Below are 22,171 nucleotides of genomic sequence, written 5' to 3'. Positions count from 1 at the left end.
AGTCTCCCAGGAACATGCCAGGGCTGTAAGGGCAAGAGCCACGCTCTCTAGTCCCACAGCACGTGTGCCAGGCCGTTCGGCACCGCAGACAGACATGCTTATTATCCGCAGTAAGAAGAACCACGAGTCACACCACTAGCACATGGGAGCTCTGCAGGCGACTTAATTACACACAGTGCTGTTCTCATTTTTCCTTCCACAATCGGTACTGACCCAGTCCCGGGAGTCTGTACAGCTGCAGCCAAGACGAGCAGAGCACCATGATGTGGGGGGCACATCCTCACCAACCAACTGCAATGCTGACACCGCTGTGCTCAACCTGGGAGGGTGGCCCAGGCCCAGAGCAGCTCACGGCGCCAGCGGCGGGGGAGGCCATGCGCACTCTCACGGACACGGCACGAGGGCCCTGACGACGGGCGATGGTACTGTCACTTTATTTTGAAAAAGTTTATGTTCAAGGAAAAGTCATTTCATGTCACGTATTTTCCACAGAAAAACTATATCCTAAATGTCCATTTTTTTTTGCAAAAACTAAGCGGAAATTCTAAGAGTCTCTCTGAGTTAGTTTTTATTTAAGTTTTACAAATCCCTATTACTCCCACCATGAAATAGGTGTACACCTTTGCTGTACACAATTAAGAAGGAAATATTCTGAACACACTTAGTATCTCTTTCCTCTGGCAAGGGTTTCAACATTGTTTAAAGACTCAAAGTCCTCAAACGGTGAACCGATCACAGCCTCCTACTGCGATGCACAGTGCACACTCTGCACACGGTGCCCTGCGTGGGAAGACGGGGTCAAGAGCCCGGGCCCTTCTCCCACGACCGGCACTGCCTGCCATGAGGACACTCACCTCCTCCTTGTCACTCTGCCGGAGATGGTTGCAGCGGTCCAGGAAACAGTGCCCGCCCATGACCCACTCCTTCTGGATGAGGCTCTGGAAGCCAGCGCTAGTTCTGCAGTGGGGGTCCATCATCACTTGCACCAGGGAGGAAACGAGGCAGCAGAGGTCGGAAGCATTCTCCTCTGGGAGGGGCCGGGAGCAGCACAAAGAGGAAGGAGGATATGAAATGTTAAACACCCACAGAGAGCACGCACACTCACTGGCACAGCTAACAGCAGGGTCGCCAACGCCAAGGCCTGCTATTGACAGTCAAGCACCAATTCTCTACAAACGGGCCAACAATAAAAAAGGGCAGTGTTTTCAGACCGAGAGACCAACTGCTGTGAGCCAGCCTAGCAGGGGCCCGGCACACACTAGCAGTAAACGTGGACCGGCGTGCTGAGTGGATGGGTGCAGCGCTGCAAACCCATTGCCCACGTGTGGGCATCCACACAGGTCGCACACCGAAGGCGGGCACCCACCTACCAGCAACCTGCCAGCTCCCCAGACCAAGCTCAAAACCCTTCGGGCGGGTGTGTCCAAGTCTCCACCACTGAACCCACGGGTCCGAGGCTCGGCCACTTTCTGGACTCATCTCCCGGCTCTCCCCCCACTCGCTCTGTTTCTGGGCCGCACCTAAATGCTCCTGTTCCCCGCTCCACAGCTCTTCCTGTTTCTGAACGAGGAGCCCAAGTGCTCCGTGGCCTACTTCCACACGCCCACCCTGGAGTCACCGCACAAAACCCATTTAGTGATGACGCCCTTCAAACCTCGTTTAACATTCATGACTCGTAGCAAACAAAAACATACATCTACATGCATGCATTTCTGTCTTGAGTTTTAAGATCCTAAAAGTCAGGGTGTGACATCCCCAGAGTTCCCTCTTTACAAAATGAAGAAGTGCAATTCGAGTTGCTATTTTAAAATGTCCATGAGGACAATGGTGCTGGTCTTACTGGGGTCAGAGAAACTAAGACTGGGCTGTGAGCAGTGAGGTGTTTATGCCATTCAAACTCTCTCTGTGGCCTCAGAACCACGAAGTGCTTGCTACAAGGCCAGGCTTCCTCACGCTCTTCTTTTTCTCCTGCAGGAAACAAGCCTGAGCTACACACACGCACAGGGTAAAAAAAAACATTTTCACTTTTGACTTCCTAGTGCTATCAGTGTTGAAAACAAGTCTCACCTTTTAAGGGGCTTTGCCTCCTTGCACCTGCTGGGTGCTGGCAGCACACCCATGGGTACTAGAAAGAGGGCCTAGGAAATGAGATTTCAGACTCGAGACAACTCAGCAGTCCATCTAGGAGCAAGTGACATCCCAGCCCTTTGGCCACAAGGTCTGCATTTCATTTTATGTAACTGCATGATCAGCGCAGGTGGGCCCTGGGCCTTCCACCTCTCAGACCCCAATCTTTACCCCACCCCCCTTTCACCAGCTAGAACTCTATTCTGTTGTTGCTGCACAGGTCTTTTTCAGTAACATACTTAGGCCAACTCTCCCATTAGGCTGTGAACTTCTAGAAGGCAGAAGTATGAAGCTCTGCACATGATAGGTGCTCAGTACTAAAAGCTAAGCCAGTGACCCATCAGATGCTACAGAAGCTGTAGGCAGATACCTTTTACAATCTGCTCATAAAAGCAACACCTCACAGCCACGGAGCACGTCGGAGAAATGACAAGAGCTCTAGGGTATGACAGCGTGAGACGATCCACCCAACCTGAAGTGCGGGGCTCCAAGAACCTAAAATGTTCTCCACAGCAGACCTCTCCCTAGCTCACGCCGACCCAGTTCCAGCTGCACCTTTGTTGTGTGGCAGCTCGCACCTGCTTTCACACAGATGTCTGCACTCATCCTCCCGTACGGCAGGCTAAGCCCACTGAGGAAAAGGAAGTCATGGACCACAAAGTTTCTATGGCAACTGCATGAGGTTGCCGAACACAAACACATAAAAATAACAATTAAACCATCCATGAGTCTCTAGAACAGGGATTATCAAAGATTATAACTTTAACCAAGCTGAGTTCATACAAAATGAAACCCAAAACATTAGGAAATGTGAGTTTTGGTAAAGATACCAAACAATTCCTTCTTGGGCTGTGAACAGATCTGCCAAGTTCCAAGTGAAATAATTTATTTTTAACACTGAAATCCAACACAAATAAAATTCCAAGGTCAGGGTAGGAGGGACTGGGAAGGATTCCTACGCCCGTTCATCCCTTGTTCAAGGTGATCCCCATCACACAGAGCAGTGTCTGCAGAACGACCTCCAGGGAAGGACAATGGAAGCCACAGCGGGGGCTGTAAATGCATTACCTAAAAGAAGAACGTTCATGCTCTGTGCTTCCAGACATTCTATGATCTCTATTGCTTTTTTCAGGCAACGTCTAAATGGAAAAGGGACAGAGAAAAGTGCATTAGGAGTTGAGCTTGGTACTGCAACAATAAGAATTTCAGACGACAGTCTGACTTGATCTTCAGTTTACTATCTTACTTTTGCTAAAAGCCTCCAAAAGAAACACATCACCATTTATACTATTCAGATACTGCAAGACACTCATTTTGCAGAAGGGAACTCAAAATTTTCAGAAGGGAATCCCGAAATTGATATAAAAACGCTCCCAGATGATTTCTGAACTAGAACCTCTTCGTGAGGACTCAGACCAGAGTCTGGTGCGAGTCCCAGGGAGGCCCGCAGAGGCGTGCATCTACAGAGCGCGCTGCGTGTCCATGCTGCTTCACTCGAGGTCACCTTGACTTCGGTCAGTGTGGCCACCAAGATCCAACACACCCAGAAGTCCTGCGGGTCCCTCTCCAGATGCACCGTTCCCTCTGGGACTGCGGCCACGACTGGCAGCTCTGACTCACAACGAGGAGGGCCTGCCACGCCGCTCTCTGCCGGCACTGGCGCCACCCCTGCCCCCGACTCTTGGCCTGGTTAAGGACTTTCGACCCCTCCGCCTCACAAAAGGAGAGGCTGTTTTACGACACTTATCACTGTTTGCGTAACATATTCAAACTATAAGCCATGCTCTTTAAAACATATTGATTAGTACGTGCAGAGGGCTCAGCTGAGAGACAAGAGAATGCCAGGCGAGGCACAAGGGGAAATCCCTCTCTTTCCTCACATCTTTCCCTGATCGAGACTGTTCTCTCCCCTCAGTCGTCACTTCCGTTCTGTGCTGCCCCTGCCTTTGCCCTCCCTCTACTCCCCGGCAACAGGGAGGAGCGATTCAAAGTACGAAAGTGAATATACTTCTGTCCTCTGGGAATCTCAACCTAATTCTAAAACCTAAAATGACAAGTTGACATTAAGCATGATTTAAAAAAATTTTTACTAGGTAATACACTTATAAGATACTGAATTCTTCTAAAAAATTCTGATCAAATGTGCACACACAATAGATAACAAATGTAAACTCATGAGCCCTGAATAGAAGACATGATGTAAGAATAGTTAACTGTGAAATAGAAAACACTTAAATTATTTGTCAATTTGCTTTTCTACTTTGAATTAGAGGACTATAACAATCATGAGAAATCGATGGATTGAAATACCTGATTATGTCAAGCCAGCTGCTACTTTCCAACAGAGAAAACCATTTTATATCTGTGTCCCAAAATTCAGCACTGTTATCTGGGGGGAAAAAGAAGGCAGAGTCAGGTGGCCCGCTCCCACACCCGCCACGAACACCTGTGCTGCTCAACCACGCCACGCAAGTGCAAGCCAGGCACCAGTCCCCATTCTAAGTAAAGGGGGCGTCCAAACACCAGGTGAAACGCATGCCCACTGCAAAGCCCTGGAAGGCCGTGGTAGTCAAAAACGGCTTTTCACTGCACAAGTAAAAAGTGCCTACGATGCGGAATTGGAGCCACGGTCGGCCCTGTAACTCAACACTGAGAGTGACCCGCTTCAGGCAGAGACTGTGAACATCCAGGTTGCTGCTCCTGGAAGTGGAAAGGCAACAGAATACATCCAGACGCTGCCGAGGCCTCAGGGGCAGACCTGGCTTCTGTTGAAGCCCTAAGAACACATGCACAGTCACCCTGCACGTCGCTGCACCATTCCCCTACCGCCTGACCCAGAGAGCCCTGCATTTTATAGAAGCCTACCCCTTCAGGGTGGCAGATTTGAATCAAAGGCAGATACCCCCTGGATGATGAAGACAAAAGTGGAGAATCAGTCCTGTACCCACTCGTAAAATTTCTTACTCCCTTCGCCAGGTTCCTACTTTTATCAATCAACTTTACAACACGAGTCACTATGTGTTTCAGTTAGAGGCGTCCACTGCCGGTTCCCTTGGCATCACATTCATTTTTATCTCCAGTGCCTCGTGTACAAACTGTGCGAGGCACTGGAGATAAAAATGAATGTCACAGTTTGTACATAATGAACTTCAATAAACATCAGCTGAATAAATCAATGAATCCTAAATTAGTGACACTTTGCTAGGCTAAGAGGTCCAAGTTGGGAAAAGTTACCTGTGTGACAAATCTCAGGGTAAAGACTCATTCAAGAATAAAAAGAATTAATAGCCAACTGAGCTCGATTAAATATGATTCAAGTTCTAAACTGTTCACAGTGGGCAGCCTAGGCAGGGAACTGAGAGTGGCTGGGACGGGCATATCTCACTTTCTGCTTTGCACATTTCTGAGTAACTGAAAATTTTCACACTGATATATATACACATATACCTAGAGATACCTGTGTGTGTGTGTGTGTGTGTGTGTGTGTGTGTGTGTGTGTGTGTACATCCCATCAGACAAAAAGTAAAACCATTCCACTTGGGTGGGCGGAGTGCGCCCCTTCAACACGGCACTAAGAACACCACACCAATCACTCCCCTGGTGCGCCCGTCAAGCCAGCCCGCGAGCACCGGTACTGCACAGTCCCACCACTCTCACCCAGAGAAGCGCCAACGCTCACCACTGGGCATCGATGTGCTGAGGAAAGGAGAGAAGGGAATGCGTGGCTCTGTGCTCCCTGCCCTAGGAAGGGGAAGAGCCTGAAGGAAAATGGAGGGGAGCACGGCACAGGCCGCCGCCCCCTGGCTGCCAGCCCCTCCACCGCATGACCTCTGCGCACCACCACGCGGAGCCCAGGGAAAGGCCCCGACTTCCACTGGGGCCACACAGTGTGTCCTTCCCCATTTAACTTGGCCTTCTCCTCACCTATCAGAAACAGCTGTTTAAACTTCGCGTATGCAGTCTGGATATCCTGCAGGGACACGAAGTTGCTCGATAGGTCTTCGGTTTTGACAATTTCATAGGGTGGCCTGTGGATGATCCTGTAAATTCTAGGCATCAAAAAGTAATGAGAGAGATTACAAGGGCAGATGTGAACTAGGAATAGCTTATTTCTCCTGAGCACTTACTACATGGCAAGATCTGTGTGCAGAGCTTTGCAAACGCCCTCCCACTGAACCCTCTCCCATGACGTACGCCCCACCGGCCCACCGGCGACAGGCCCACCGGCGACAGCCAGCGCACGTGGAAGTGGAGGTGTGTGGAGAGCCTTCCTGGCCCGAGCCTATGCAGTTTATAAACGGATCGCACCTTGACTTGACCTCAAGCAATTTAACTCCATAATGTTTTTCATTCATGCATTTTGGGTTTTTCATTCATGCACTTGGGGTTTTTTTTCATTTTGAAAATTTTCAAGCATGCGGAAAAGTCGGAAAGAGCAGCGCAGTGGCACGCACCACGGCACAGGTGGACAGTGGGTAACACTACAGCTATCTCGCCACGCGCCCCCAAATGCATCGGTGTGCGTCTCTAGAGACAGTGCAGCTCCACTCCTGGTGACTACGTCACACGCCTTCGGAAGCAGCTAAAAGCAACCACTCTTAGTTGCATCCCAAGCACTAAGCTATTAGAGGTGAACAGAAATGGACATACTACCAAGAGCTATTCCCTGCTTCTCAGAAAGTAAGAACACAGCTGGGCGATAACAAAATGCTGAACAGCACTGACCCATCCAAGAAGCTCTTCTGCAGCTGTAAAACGCTGTCATCCTGTTCTTTGGGTAGGGCTGACATTTTCAAAAGGGCACATCCATTGTGGTAGGACCAACACCATATCTGCAGAGAGATATGCAGAGAGAGATAAATTTCCAAATATAATATACACAACCCAACAGGGAACAGGTGAGCTTACCACTTAAATTGATACAGGGAAATTTATAAGTTCAATGTGAAGTGGCTGGATACATTAAACTTTGCTAAGCTAAGCAACAGTTACAATGAAGATTGATTTAGTCTTAAAAAACAAAACAGGTCTAGGTAGACACGCTCTCTAGTGCTGGGAACGTGGGTGCAGATAACAATAGTATTACTATTGGGGTAGCGGCTATCGCTGGAGTGCTGCCTTATCATGTCATAATTTTACATGAATTAGCTCATTTAATTCCCACTCTAAGACAGGCGTGATTATTAGCCCCATTACCAACCAGAAACCGAGGCTCAGAGACCGGCTGCCACAGTCTGACTCAAAGGGCGCCCTCTGCCTGCACGGCACTGAATTAGGTTGTGAGAGGGTGCGAAGGGGACGAAGGCACTGTGTCTATGTTCAAGGAGCTGACGCCCTAAAAGGGAAAGGCGCTTAGCAGTCTGATGAAGCAGAATGTGCTAAACCGCAGCGGACGAGAATTTCAAGGAACAACAAAGGGAGGGCAAAGGAGGAAGAACTCATGTGAAGATCCCAAGTGAAAGGTTCCGGTGTTTTTCTGGATACAGTGGGCATTTTTGTGTTTGCTCTGTTTGGAGGAACAAAAGATCAGAACTGATCCTGGGGCAAAGTAATCTGCCCAGCAGAGCCTGGAGTGGAGGAGACGGCGAGGCTGGTTGGGGCACTCAAGTCCATCCATGGGCTTTGTGCCTGGTATAACGGCCTGGCTAAGGGTTCGAGAGTGGCGAAAGCTCAGTCCCCATTCTGCTGACCAAGCCGTCGGGCCCTGGCTCAAAGGTAAACCTACAGGATTCTAGCAGCCTAGAGGGGCACCTTGTTGCTGTTCTTCTGCGATGTACAAACAATACTTTGAATATGTTAGCAGCAGCCGGGGCCGGGAGACCAGAGATCAGGTCAATCCACGGGATACTATGCACTACACTTAGAAAAATCTAATAGAGAGGAACCAGTTTGGGGCTCCGGGGGAAGGTGACACAGCGGCACAATCAGTGTTCGGCATATTGGGCGTCCAGTGCCAGTAGGACATCCGTGCACCGACATTCAGGAGGCACCTAAGCTGAGGGTTCTGAGCTTGGGAGAGGAAGGCAGGACTGAGCTCTGGGCACGGGAGCTGACTCCCAGCTCACGTGGAAGAGACATGAGCCCACATGAGAAGTAAAGCAAAGGGACACAAAACTGCCGGTACTGTGGTTCTTCAGGATTCACAGCAAGGCAGAGCGTTAGAACACTGAGACAGCCCAAAGGGCTCTCTGCTGTCCTCTAGTCCCTCTTCCAAGGTTACGCGGAGCAGCGTGCAGAAACCACCACGGCTCCAGTTCTCTGCCAAAGGCGCAACATCCCGAATGCCTGAGCGGTCCTGCGCCCCTACTTGGCACAGTTCATTCTGATTAAGGGGGAGATGCTCTTTACCATGACTGCGTGACAGGGTCTAGGCAACTGAGCGATTTTAACCCTTTAATCTCCTTTCCTGGAACAGAAAGGCTGGTTCTTGGCCGTATCAAAACCATGGCCCGTTTTCCATTTGAGGCACAACCGTAAGTAACTGTCTCAGCTCAGCAGAGGAGCCGAGGGGCAATTCCTGACTATCCTCCCTTTGAAACAGTAAAGTAGGAAACCAGCAAAACTCCTGTTAGAGAGAGACTGCTCACAGGAATTTAGCAAAAGCACATGTCCTCTCCTATTGTAGTAGGTACTATTTCTGTCTGGGAAAGGGCCACAGGGTTCATAGTGTGAAAGACTTGACAACAGAAAAGAATCACTGTTAATCCTGTTTACCTAAGAAAAGGAAGGGGGAACATTATTCATTATCTCATACATCTTACAGTGTCTCTCCTAATAGAGCCAAAGACAGAGTGTTAGGGGAACATGTACAACTGGCGGCTAGAAAGCAGTGTAAGGAAAAGAACTATTACGGAAGTGAGAGAACCAAGACACTACAGTGCTTCTGAAGCCAAGACAGGAACTTAAAAGACCAGAGGGAGGGTGTAGCAGTGTCAAACCGTGGCGACGGCAGGGGCACTGGGGCCGCGCAGGCTCTGCTTTGTGGGGGGCCAGTCAGCAGAGGGAGGGCAGTAGGGAAGCAAGCAGAGAAAATGGGTTCAGACTCTTTAAATCCGTTTGGCAGCAAAGGAGGAGAACACCACAGTAGCTTTACTCTTAAGGAAGGGCTTCTTCAGGTTAGGGGAGAGCTGAGGAAGTCTTCAAGAGGAGGGGACCATGTGGAAAGACGCACGTGGGACGGGCAGCCTGACGGACGCGGGTTCCGGACAGAAGGGCAGATGGGAGCAAGAGCCCAGGCAGAGGTTTGGATTCGAGATGAAGGAGAGAGATAACAGGGGGTGGGAAGAAGGAGGGTGAGGGGGTCTCCTGGCTGCTGTCCGCAATCCCACTACAGGGTGGGGAAGTTAGTCTCTGAGAGTAAGAGAGTTCAGAAGAGAACTGCGAATGGAAAGAGAATGAAAAACGTCTGCGGCAGCCCCGGGAAGAATGGCACAGGCCCCCAAAGGAGCTGAACAACAGGCTAGACGGCTGAGCTGAACGAGGACCCCACCAAGACGAGCTAACAGTGTCCACACACCCCATGAAGTATGCGGTGCTCTTCGGAGGACGTGATCTACAGCCACATTCATTAGCCCCACAGCAAAAAAAAAAAAGCCTCCAGGCTGGAGGCCAAAGACCCCACAACAGCAGCGAGTGCACGACTGGAATTACCAACGATGGAGGCTTCCCTGAAGAGGACCTGAAGGCAGGAAAGGCAACCAGGTGAAAAGGCAAAAGGCATGGAGATGAGGAATGTTCTGGAACTAGGCAGTGGTCACAGCTGCACAAGACTGTGAATATACTTAACGTCACTAGTGGTAAATTTTACGTCGTATGCATTATCGAGAGTTCTGTGTTCCCTGAATAAGTGTACAAAGTCCATCTTGTGTAATATTTTTCTGCCGTTCATTCATATAAATTCCACTAATGACTTCCAGGTCACACGATTAAGGCTGATGACCTAATACAGTGGGAACACCTCCCTACAGTTCCTATCAGCCATGCTGCCGACTCCTCACTCAGGGCTTAGCACGGCGCCTGCTTCTCCGCCCGGAGCCTGGCTAGAGCACAGAGCACCGAAGCTCCAGACTACGCGATGGAGGCAGCCCGTGCCACCTGCAGAGACGACTCATCTCTGTTCCTTCCCACAGAGCACACCCGCCTCTCCTAGACGCAGCTCCAAAAGGCTGAAGGGCGACACCCTGGTTTTCATGTTCTGAAACGGGGATTCTCAGAGTGTAGTCTACGGATCCAAGATGGGAAGCCTGAGACCCTTTCGGGTGTCCTGAGAAGAATACCGAGATGTGACCTGTCCTTTCCACTGTGTTGACATCTGCCCGGGTGGTGGGTGGCACCGCCTGCCCCAGAATTCCCCACTGCCGCACACGTGTAGAAAACATGCTCGGTTTCACTTCACGGTCCCTTGTTGAGGGACTAACAATTACTAATTGTATTAATCTTGACCACTACGTGTCTTTTTAATATTCTGGGTGATGAAATGGGAGGTAAGCACCAAAGCACAACATTTGCCTCAAGGAAAAAGAGCTCATGTAGTAGCTGAGTTGAGAACTGAGCCGACTGTTTTTTCATGGAATTGAAAAAATAAGTGACTAACAAATTATGGTTGTTCAGACTTTAGTAACTAGCGGTCATTCTTTAAAAAAAATGAATAAAGTGAGCCTATCACTTCATGGAAAACACCTGACAAATTGCCACCAAAGATAAGAATTGAATTTTCAAGTAAAAATTGGAATTTTGGAAAATTAGTCTTTGCCCTTTTGGCTGGACTGCTTCCCAATATTTAATGATTTTCCTGATGAGATGGAGTGATATAAATGAAAGTAATTTAAAAAATTTTTTTTTACTATTTTGAGAGAGAGAGAGAGACATTGGTCGATTCTTGTGTGTGCCCTGACTGGGGACTGAACCCGCAACCTCGGCATATCAGGACACTGCTCTAACCAACTGAGCTACTTGGCCAGGGCTTGATTTTTATATTATGTAAGGAAATGTCAATGTCTGGACAATCTGTATTACCTAGTGAACCAATATTTTCCAGATGATCAATGTATAATGTTATAAAATTATTCGAGTTTTGAAATCCATTCAAGGTATAAGGTAAACCAATGGATTTTAACTTAGCAGAGAATGAAAAATTTGTTGATTATGTCTTCAGATTCCTAACTGCAATTAACCTTTATCAAACTACTACTGATCAGTTTTTTGGTGTACCATCAAAAAATAATATTCTCAATTATTGGAAAAGGCTATTAAATAGTTCTTCTTTCCCCAAATACATATCTGTTAGGCTGGACTTTTCTTCATGTACTTCATCCAAAGCCTAACAACACACCACAACAGACTAAATGAACGAAGTATATAGAAGTATCCACCTGTCTTCTACTTTCAAAAGTGTAAAACAGTGCTATTCTGTTTTTTCAAATTTTGGACAACATAGTTACTTTTCATAGAAATATGTTATTTACATTAATTAGCAGGTTATGCGTTTATCACTAAGACAATTTTAAGTGTTTCAGTTTTAATTTTAATATGCAAACAGCAGTAGATACAACCCCATAACAAAAACTCTTTGAGATCCTCAATCATCTTTAAGAGTGTAAAAGGTTTGGAGACCAGGAAGTGTGAGAACCACTGCCCTAAACTGAAAGTTACAAACCAGTGGGGACATGAGCCAACGCAGGCCCAAAGACTTGGTTTTTAAACTTTTGGATTCAATGCATACATTTAGAAATCAAGAAAACTCACATAAGAATCCGTATCTGAGGCTTCTCCAGAGAAATCTGGCAAGACTGGCCCCATATTCCCACAGAGCACAAACCTGCTGCCACAGAGGGAAGCCACCCTGGTTCACTGTAAGGGCCACGCTCATTACTTGCCTGGCCTGCATGTGCTCCTGGGCTTGTGACCCTGCTTTCACATCTCGCCTCCTATACAGAGTGACCTCTCTGGCAAACCAGCCATGTGCACAGCATAGCATTTATTTGTAGCTCTCATTCCTCACTGAATTCCTGCAGGCTTGGCAACTCCCAACCACCCATTAGAAACTGGAGTAACTGCCAGAGTCTTGCTTTCTTTGATCAGTGACACATTAAATATGGCTCCCATCCCAGTCTATTCTGTGAAACTCAGTAAGCTCTTTCTGTCCTCTCTGGGAAAAAACACGGCCACGCCCAAAGATTAATGGTGAGGGCCGAAAAGAATCTTAAACCCTACTACCCTTAGCATGGTCAGCCTCAAAATTATTTAGGTGTTAAATCAGGCTGGCTTTCAACACCAGACAGACTGTAATCCTCTGAAAGCTTTTCAAAGATGTCTCTGCTAATGCCACTGCATCCATGAAAACCTCAGAACCCTGTCCCCAGGAGCCTGTGTCTAAGAGACTTCTCCAGGGAGTCTCCAAGATATTTTTGGATACTCTTGGACTAAGGAGAAAATCTTTAGTCCCAAAGCCAAGGGATTTAAGTAGAACAATTCGCCAAGATGGGCCGGTGCAGCAGCCCGAGGCTGTTAGGGTTTCCAGATGCACTTACTGGTATGCCGTGACCCTGAAAGCGTGACACATTCTCTTCAGGAAGAGGGGTGGGGACAACAAAGTATGCTGGCAACCTGGAAGAAAGAGAGGCCATCAGTTTCAGTAGTGGAGCAACTTCACCAAGCATGAAAGCTCAATTTTAATGAATGCAGGAAGCTAAGCGGAGTGGTAGGAAATGGACCATATCACCCTGTTAAGGACCAGCACAGGTGAACTCTCTCCAGCCAAATAAGAGAGTCTGAGTTCATACTACCCTTTGCAACAGCATGGATGGAACTGGAAAGCATTATGCTGAGTGAAATAGGCCAGGGGTTGAAAGACAAATACCATATGATCTCACCTTTAACAGGAAGCTGAACAACAGAACAGACAAGCAAGCAGAATAAAAACAAATACACTGAAATAGAGAACAGGGGGACAAGCGACCAGAAGGGAGAGGGGAGGGAATTTAAGAGGAAAAAATGGGAGGAGGGATTTAGAGGAACAAGTATAAAGGACACAGGGACAATAACTAAGAGGGGTAGAAATGGGAGGGAGGTGGGGTGCATGGGGGAGGGGTGGGGTGGGATGGGAGAAATAAACAGAAAACTGTACTTGAAAAATAACTAAATAAAAATTATTTTAAAAATAGTGGATACAAATTTTTAAAAAAAAAGAGAATCTGAGTTCAAATCCTAGCTATGCCTCTGATTCTGGCAACTACAGATAAATTTCTCCACTTCTCTGGGTCAGTTCTCTCATCCACAGAATGAGGGCAGTGGGATATGTGACATCTAAAAGGATATGAATTCCAAAACTGGGAGTGATCTGTGTCACCATACAGTGACAACGGAAGTACTTGTGCTGCTCTCAGTCAGACTAATACGGCCACTGCCCATTTTATCAAGTGATTTAACAACACTTAAGTGTTACTATGAATATAGGCCAGACTCCGTCCTAATTATTCATATGAATTATTCATTTAAACTCCCCAACATCACTACGTGGCATGCACTGTTAGAACTCCCCTTTGACGGATAAAGAAACTGAGGCACAGCACCACCAAGGCCCTTCCCAGGTTACACAACTGGTGAGCTTTAGTGAGACTGGGACTTTACCCCGAGGAGTAATGACTTCAGTCTCCACGTGAGAAAACTTAGGTTGTAAAAATAACACACCTGTTAAGAAGGGACGTGGGACAGACAGACAGATTTTCAGAGCTGCACAGGTCAGGGATACACGGGGACACCACCCCACCACCATCTGCACCTCTAGTTGGCTGACGCAGGTTTCTTTGATAAGAAGGTCGCCCAGGTTTGACCACTGCAAGGCGGTGAGGATCTTTCACTCAAAGAGCCTGAAGCAAAGCCTCACCGAGACAAGAAGGTGCCTGTGTTGTAAGAACTACACCGAAACTACTCAGGTGGTGTTTGCACGCTGCATGTGTGAAGTAAAGCTCTTAAATATCAACATTAGGTCATGGGAAAGATTAATTTTCCAAGTGGAAAAGATCTGAATTTGAGTGTGATCAAGCAAGTGGACCAAATCAAGTCAGGGGGCATGGAGCAACATTTTAAGCATCACCATGGGGATGTGCTCATCAAAATCCAGACTCTGGGAAACTATCAGATAAATGGCCTGCTTTCTTCAAATAAATTATAAGAAGAAAATGGTGGTGAGTGAATCTATAGATTGCAACATCGAAAACCTATCAATTGCAAAATATCAAATCTTGCTCGATCCTGATTAATGATAAAACATGTAAAAAGATGAAAGATAAATTGTTTTAAAATTTATGAAACAATAGGGAAAATTGAATACTGGGAATGAATGATATTAAGGAGCTAATGTTAAACTTGAAAGTTTTGATAATGGTTTTATGGTTATGCTTATAAAAAAGAGCCATTGCCCAACCAGTGTGGCTCAGTTGGTTGGGGACATCCCACAAAGCGGAAGGTTGTCAGCTGGATTCCAGGTCAGGGCACAGGCCTGGGTTGCAGGTTAGGGGCCAGTTGGGGGCGTGTGAGAGGCAACGGATCCATGTTTCTCTCTCACATCAATGTTTCTCTCCCGCTCTTTCTCCTTCCCCTCCCCTCTCTCTAAAAATGAAATGAATAAAAATCTTAAAAGTAAATAAAGAGTCCTGAATACTTAGAGATGTAAACAGAAATATTCATGAATGAAATGTGATGAGCTCTGGGATTTTTTTCAAAATAATCCAGGGAGCCATGCATTAGTAATTGTTGAGGCCGGGTGATGGAGAAAAGGGAATTCATCATATTCGCTTTTCTTTTACGCTCTTGAAATTTACCTTGAGAAATACCTTAAAGGTAATTAAAAAGAAAAAAGTTCCTGTAATATTGTGACGTAAAACTAGGTTTGGGAATCACTGGTCAAGGCTAAGATACCTCAAACCATATGCAATAGCATGACCTGGATACTTACTCGTAAGGAATGCAGGCTCTCAAGCCCAAGCCCAGCCTTACAGAATTGAGGTCTGCATTTGAATGAGCTCCCAGGAGACTTAGCCAGACAGGAAACTGTGAGAGGAAGCAGCGTTCTAGATGGCAACCTACAGAGGCTGTTTCTCCACTTGTACAGGAGACTCTGTACCTGGGGTTTGTTTAAGCCAGATTCCCAGCGCCTTCCCCGGAGGCTTGCTCTACGAAGCCAGGGTGGGGTCATATTGCTTTAAAACATTCGCATGTCTTTCAGTGTTGGTTAACTAGTTTATTTTTTATGTCTCTCATCTAAGGGAGAAGAAACTATCAGAATCAAGTGGATCAGCATATGTACTAGTCACTCAAGAAAGAAGGCTGGGAGCATGTTCTCAATCCATTGAGATTTTTGCTTCCCAACAACTGTTGCCAGTTTGGCTCAACAAAACTCACACAAATATTTTTAAAAAAGGAAGGAAGGCAGGCAGGCGGGCAGAAGGGAGGGGGCAGCAGAGATGGACGGCTCTGCACCAGCGTGGGCGGTGGGAGATCGCCTGTCCTGCCCCACGGAACCACAGGCAGCTGGCTCTATGGAGTCTCTGCGATGACCCTCCCTCCTGGGACAGCAGTCATTTTAGTTATTAGGATGAGTTTAGAACAGAAAGTAAACAGCTCCTTCAAACACAGGACGACTTGATTCACGGGAAGCTGTATGACCTGCTCGGGCACAGCCTTAAGTCAGGGTGCGGGAACCCACGGGGCGACACCACCAGAGCGGCGACGTCCACCCATGGCGCCAGTCGGTCTACTCGCAGGTTCCTCTGCCCCTCACACCCTACAGTGGTAAGGCCCTCTCACACCTTCCTAGGGAGGCGGGACAGGAGAAAGGCTTGTCAGGAGAAGGAACAGACTGTGGTACAGGAAGAGCCAGCTCGCACCTTAAAGGAGGGTGATGTAGAAGCTCAGTTCTTTATTCTTATCCAGAGTGACTGGAGTCCCCTCTGACTACCGATGGGCTTTCATTGATTTATGCGCCCCACCTCCTATTTCTCAAGTGCCTCATAAATCCAGGCACTACACTTGGTTCAGAGGAGAGAGTGGGGAGCAAAAATGGGTTAATAATTGTAAGCACACGAAATAGTTCACTCTTGTATTAATATCTATTAGTTATTGTATGACTTTTCATAGAAACTGTAAACCTCTTTTGCCACGCCCTGTAACGATGAACAAAAACAGTGTCCCAGAGCTACCTTCCCTACCGGATGCATTTCCGAGGTGCTGACATCTATGCAAACTCGAGTGGATGTCATCAGCACGCAGCAAGCCCTTTTCCGAGCAGTTCTGGGAGTGGGACTGCCTTCTGTCAGTCCCAATGTCACCTGACGAACTACCGCCTCCAAGGAGCAGGGGTTTCACCCTCTTTCTGAGTAGTGCTAACTTTGGTTTTTCGAGCTTTGTGACTGTAAAGGGGAGGAGGAGCTCAGTGGGGGCTGGGGGGTGTGATACAACCCTCACCCTGCAGGCCCCTCCCACTGCCACCCCAGTTCCCCTGTGACTGGAAGGTTAACCATAAATGTTTGAGACTGGTCGACATCGAAACTCACCTGCTGTCAGAACCACGAATTCAAAATGCTCTACAAAAATACAGTGGTCACACTTAACCATAGGGATTTGTTCCGAACCCCAGTGGATGCCTGAGACCACGGACAGTACTGACTCCTGTAGGCTGTATTTTGCCATGTATAATGCACACTTTTTTGCCCAAATTTTTGAGGGAAAAATAAGGATGTGCATTACACATGGGTAGTACTAATTCTCTACCTATGTGAATGTTTTTAATTCTTTTATTTATGCTTATATATTAAAAGTATTACTCTAGAAAGCAATAATGATAGCCATATGCAAAATAATACCCTGAAATACAATAATTGGTTTTGTTTCTAAATATAAATAAAATTTGAATTACAAAACTAAAATGAAAGATTTTTTGCCCTGAAAGTTTGGGCCAAAACTATGGGTGCGCGCTGCACATGGAAGCACATGGCAACACACGGCAAAACACAGCACCACACAGCACACTGTGTTCGTTCCCGCACGCACACACCTATGGTGAAGCTTAATTTATACATGCGGCACAGTAAGAGAATGACAATACTTACTAGTAAAATAGGACAATTATAACAAAACACTATAATAAAAGTATGTGAATACGGTTTTTCCCTCTCTCAAAATATCTCACTGTACTGCATTCACCTTCTCTCTGGAAGGAAGCTCTTCACAGCTGTGCTGTGGCAGACCTGAACTGCCGCATAGCTCACTGCTCTCGCACTTTATGGCCATCTTTTATGGCCATTTTTGAGTAAAATAAGGGTTACCTGAACACAAGCACTGTGACCCCACGACACTCAATCTGACAAGCAAGGTGGCAGTAAGCGGGCAGGTGTGTCCACAGCAGGGGCGTGCTGGACAGAGGGCGCTGTGACCCACCCCAGGTGGGCCGCAGCGGAGCAGCACAAGACTTCACCGTGCTACTCAACCAGCACCCCGTTGGTGAACTGTTTATTTCTGGAGTTTCCCATTTAATGTTTTAGGACTGCAGTTGACCACAGATGATTAAAACTACAGAAAGCAAAACCATGGATAAAGGAAGACTACTGTACAAATTTTATGAAACAGCTAACAGAGCACTGGGGCGTTATGTTCCAAAATGGTAAGATTCAAGTTTCTAAAAGAGAATTATGCAAAGTCAACCTTTAAAATGTAGGTCAGAACACATTACGCTTCTGCTCAAACTCCTCCTCACTCACCTATAAATTCCGCTGAAAGCCTCCCAGCCAGCCACCAGCCAGCCGCCCCTCTTCTCCCCGACCTCACCTCCCACCACGCCCCCCCCTGCTCGCTCCTCTCCAGCCCCTGGGCTCCTAGTTGCTCCTCACACAGCCGGACGAGAATGCACCTCAGGGCCTTGGTTCCTGCCGCTGCCTCTGCCTGACCAACCCTCCCCACCAACAGCCCCAGCACACCCCACCCCCTCCCCGATCTACTTTTCTCTGTAGCACTTACCACCTTCTAACACACGGTAAGTGCTCACTTACTCTATCCTCACTGCCTCCCACTGCAGAGACAGCCCCGGGAGGGCAGCATTTTTAGACTCTGCTGCTGCTGCTGGACCTTGAGTAGCTAGGACACTGTTTAGCACAGAGCAGGCACTCAGAGATTTTTACTGCATGAATAAACAAAGTGTTTGGTAAGAGGAAAGCAAACACACAGAATAAATTCAGAAATGCCTCTAACATTTTTACACTTAGATTACAGATACATAATGGGAAATGAAACACAAATCCACTTCTGAATGTTCTAAAGGATACTTTAACTAATGTGGAGAAAGGGGACCCTTCTGATGGGAATGTTAAGCAGAGCAGTTGCTGTGGAAAACAGTCTGGCAACTCGTCCAAATGTTAAAGGCAAAGTAACCACATGGCCTAGCAACTCCACTCCTAGGTATCTACCTACGAGAAATGAAAATGTGCATCCACACAAAACCTCGTACTCAAATGTGTGACGGGGCATTAGTACTAACGGCCAGAAAGTGAACACAACCCAATGTCCATCGACTGATGAACAGATATATGGTATATACAAATACCCATGCTGTGCGGTATCCTTCAGTGACAGAAAAGAATGACGTTCTGGTACGTGCTACAACATGCACGAGCCTCAATGTCATAACATTACGCTGAATGAAAGAAGCCAGGCATCGAGACCACATATTGTATGATTCCCTTTCTAGAAAATGTCCAGAAGAGGTAAACTGACAGAGCTAGAAACTAGACGAGTGGTTGCCTAGCGCTGGGGGTGTTCTGGGAACATGGGGAGAGATTCCTAATGGGCATGAAGTTTCTTTGGGGGATGATGAAAATGTTACAAAATTGACTACAGTAATTGTTGCACAAAACACAGGGTAGCTCAACTGGGTGAAACGTATGGCATGTGAGTGGACTCTCCATCCTGCTGCTTTAAGGCACACAGACAGCTCACCTTTCGCAGACTCTGTAGCCTTCGTTGACACTCACTGCTTTGTACTTCACGCTGCCTCGGGTCCGCTCCAACTCCCAACACCAGTCCTCAAGTGTGTCAAACATCACAGTATGGCTCTTGGGATTGGTGGCTAGCAAAATAAATTTAAAAGGACAATAGAACCTCGTCATGAAGCCCTGGTCTTTTAACGACGTCCAAGTGAGTCCACAGGCCCCGGTCCCCTTTACTGCACCCATTTCCATCCAAGCAGGATGAGTCCCCCACTTACTCCTAACCTGGCTCCTCTTTTTTGTCATTAATCCAAAATTATAACTGAGGCTCTATTGTTTTATACAGGAGGAAAGGGGCTGTTTTAGCTCCACTCCTTGCAAAAGTAATTATAGGTCCATTTTCAGTCATCTGACCTTGAGATAATTTCTATAATATAAAAAGATCCTGAGAGGCGCTAAAGGACGGGCTGAGCACAAACGTTCCAAGAATATTTCTAGCCCCACCAGCAAGTGCACAGGATGGCAAACTCATCTGAACAGCATGCAGGATTCCTGAGTGTGAATCCCCCTTCAGTTGGAAGACACACTGCCAGCAAGTGGAGTTCCCAGCGTGACGCCTGGTTCCTGAAGGCCACGAGCACAGGAGAGCCTCCAGGAAGGCGGAGCCTGCGGGCCCACGGCTGCAGCACGCGCAGGTGCCCCCACCCCCGCCCCGGCCCTGCTACCGCCTGCCAGAAGGAAACGCCCAGGGGCACTGCTCTGCCCCACTGGCGTGTTCCGGACCCTCTCCCAGGCCACACCACTGCTTGCTGGGGGTGACATGCGCCACAATAGTTTTGGGTATTTATACAGGTTGGTTAGTTCAAGCCTTTGCGTATCTAAAAAAACAAGCATTCTGGGAAAAATTAAGTGATTGATAAAACTTCCATCCACTCTTTTTAATAAAACCAGGTCATTTTACAAGGGATGATAATAAGAATAACAATAAAATAAAGACAGTAGTTAAGCTTATATGACCTTATACCACTGCGTGTGTGCTGGGCACTGTTCTGAGTGTGTTGAACTCAATCCTCACAACCCCACAGGTCAGGTGGTACCATTTCCCCCATTTGACGGACGTGGCATGGAAAGGGGAGATGAGTTGCCCAAGATCACAGAGCCAGGCAATGGCAGAACTGGAATTAAAACCTAGGCAGCTATAAAGAAAATGTCTATACAGTAATAACTGCAAAAAATATCCCTATGGACGTAAGCGTTTAGGACCTTTCAGCCAAAGCACATCTCTGAATTATTAAGTCTGAGAATAATTAAAGATGTTCAGATTGCAATGCAGCCAGCACTACAAACCCCTGCGCAGTGACAAAGCCAACTGGTCAGTTCAGAATTATCTACAGTAACCATAATTGTCAACAATTGGGGATTAAGAGGAGAAAAGAAGGGTGGGACTAAACTAGCAACCAGCTGTCTCACATGCTGGGCCCTGAGGCACGAAAAGCCACCACAAGGTAATGAAACTGCCAGGTCCGTCAAGGGAAGGGCTTCCGAACCCAGACCGACATGTTGGCCGGCTGAGCAACTGTCCTACGCTGGGTCCGGATCAAGAATCATGTGAGGAAAAAGCAGAACTCCTAGAAAATACAGGGGCTTTTCAAATGTAACCAACACGTGTTGATGCACATGACAGTGGCCGACAGTGTGTCTCACGCTGCAAGGAGCTGCTGTGAGCCAGGACCCAGTCAGCACCTGTACACTTACCCACAGCAGAGAGATCTGTCATTCACAGAAACGAGCTTCCTGAATTCAGAAACCCATTTAGGTTCGGCCTACTGGCAGTGCTAACTACACCCTACGTCAGCATGATTCTCTGAACATAACACGTCCTCAATGACATGCAGTTACACTCTCTGTTAACCCTCAATTATTGACTGTACCCTCTGGGTCATACGTTTAATCATTTATAACCTTCACAACACTTTAAAGGAAGCGTTAACACTATAATTTTTTAAAACAAGGAAACAGAGGCCCCAAGACCACACAGCTACTAAGAACTGAGCAAGGACCTGACCTCAAGTGGGGCAGGCCCCGAAATTCATGCCGCTAAATCCCCACAGTTCCCAAACTGCAACCTGCTCTCTCAGATTATCTCCGCCTCCGCTGAAAATACGCCTCTGTGCCCACCGGAGACTCCCACGCCCTCCCTGCCGGCTCGTGCACAGCCTTCGCCCTCCGACAGCCCCGTCTTCCTGCCCCGGGATGGGCAGGCGCCTCCTCCTCCTGCTCCCACGGCCTCTTCCAGCAGAGGAACCGTCACTCGGCTGCCTTGCTGTGATGCTCTCGGAGCGCAGGGGCTTAGTCCTGCTCACCTCCGTACCCCCAGAGCCTGACCCACAGCGAGCATTCGACACGCATTTACTCAGTGAGCTGCACAAGATAAAGCAACGCTGCACTCCAGAAAGCCTGACACGTGCCCTTAAACTGACATGCCACTTCCCGGATGAAAAGCACACAGCACACAGCGCCCCCAAACACCAACCTCCCGTTGGGGGTAATGGGTAGAGCGAGGGATCCGACAGAGGAGAGAGACCTAGAGAAGGAAGCAGACAGACCCTGCAGAAACACGCGCAATGCAGGCACCATTACCAGCTACTTCAGATGATCAGAGGTTCTTAGCTGAAAGCCTGCTCTCTTTTTCAGTGAACTGAATGGAAAATATTTGCAATCCTAAGTTTTCTAACCAAGCTGGTTTTCTGATGTGTTCTTTTTTCAAATAATGCTAACTGTAAACCCTTAGGGTTTACTACGGGCCATGTACTCTTCCAAGTACTTTATGTATATTCCCTAATCTAATCTTCCCAATATCCCAGAGAGGCAGGTATCATTACTATCTTCATTTCACAGATGAAGAAACTGTGACGCAGGAAATTTAAGTAACTTGCTCAAGGCCACACAGCTGACCCTGGTGGACTTGGGATTCAACCCAGGCCTCCGGCTCCTGGGCACACACTGCCTCTCAAGCTCTTCCGCAAAACATCTGCTTCCCGCCCAATGTGTTCTCTCAAGTACAACTC

General features: G+C 47.5%; 1 protein-coding gene across 2 annotated transcripts in view; it reads right to left on the bottom strand.

Annotated features, from left to right (window-relative positions):
- The window catches only part of MTMR12 (myotubularin related protein 12), a 55,800-nt gene that overhangs the window by 8,813 nt on the left and 24,816 nt on the right, over window positions 1-22,171 (bottom strand). For both annotated transcript variants that reach the window (XM_053657317.1, XM_053657318.1), the window contains exons 7-13: window positions 19,114-19,243; window positions 12,657-12,732; window positions 6,853-6,959; window positions 6,052-6,176; window positions 4,438-4,516; window positions 3,196-3,266; window positions 855-1,027 (exon numbers count right to left, since the gene is read on the bottom strand). In XM_053657317.1, the coding sequence (XP_053513292.1) occupies window positions 855-1,027; window positions 3,196-3,266; window positions 4,438-4,516; window positions 6,052-6,176; window positions 6,853-6,959; window positions 12,657-12,732; window positions 19,114-19,243 (761 nt within the window). The remainder of the gene's footprint in view (window positions 1-854; window positions 1,028-3,195; window positions 3,267-4,437; window positions 4,517-6,051; window positions 6,177-6,852; window positions 6,960-12,656; window positions 12,733-19,113; window positions 19,244-22,171) is intronic.

The sequence above is a fragment of the Artibeus jamaicensis genome, unplaced genomic scaffold, assembly GCF_021234435.1.
Source record: "Artibeus jamaicensis isolate MK-2021 breed Jamaican fruit bat unplaced genomic scaffold, CSHL_Jam_final scaffold_369, whole genome shotgun sequence".
NCBI lineage: Eukaryota > Metazoa > Chordata > Mammalia > Chiroptera > Phyllostomidae > Artibeus > Artibeus jamaicensis.
This window is presented reverse-complemented; position numbering and strand designations above follow the sequence as displayed.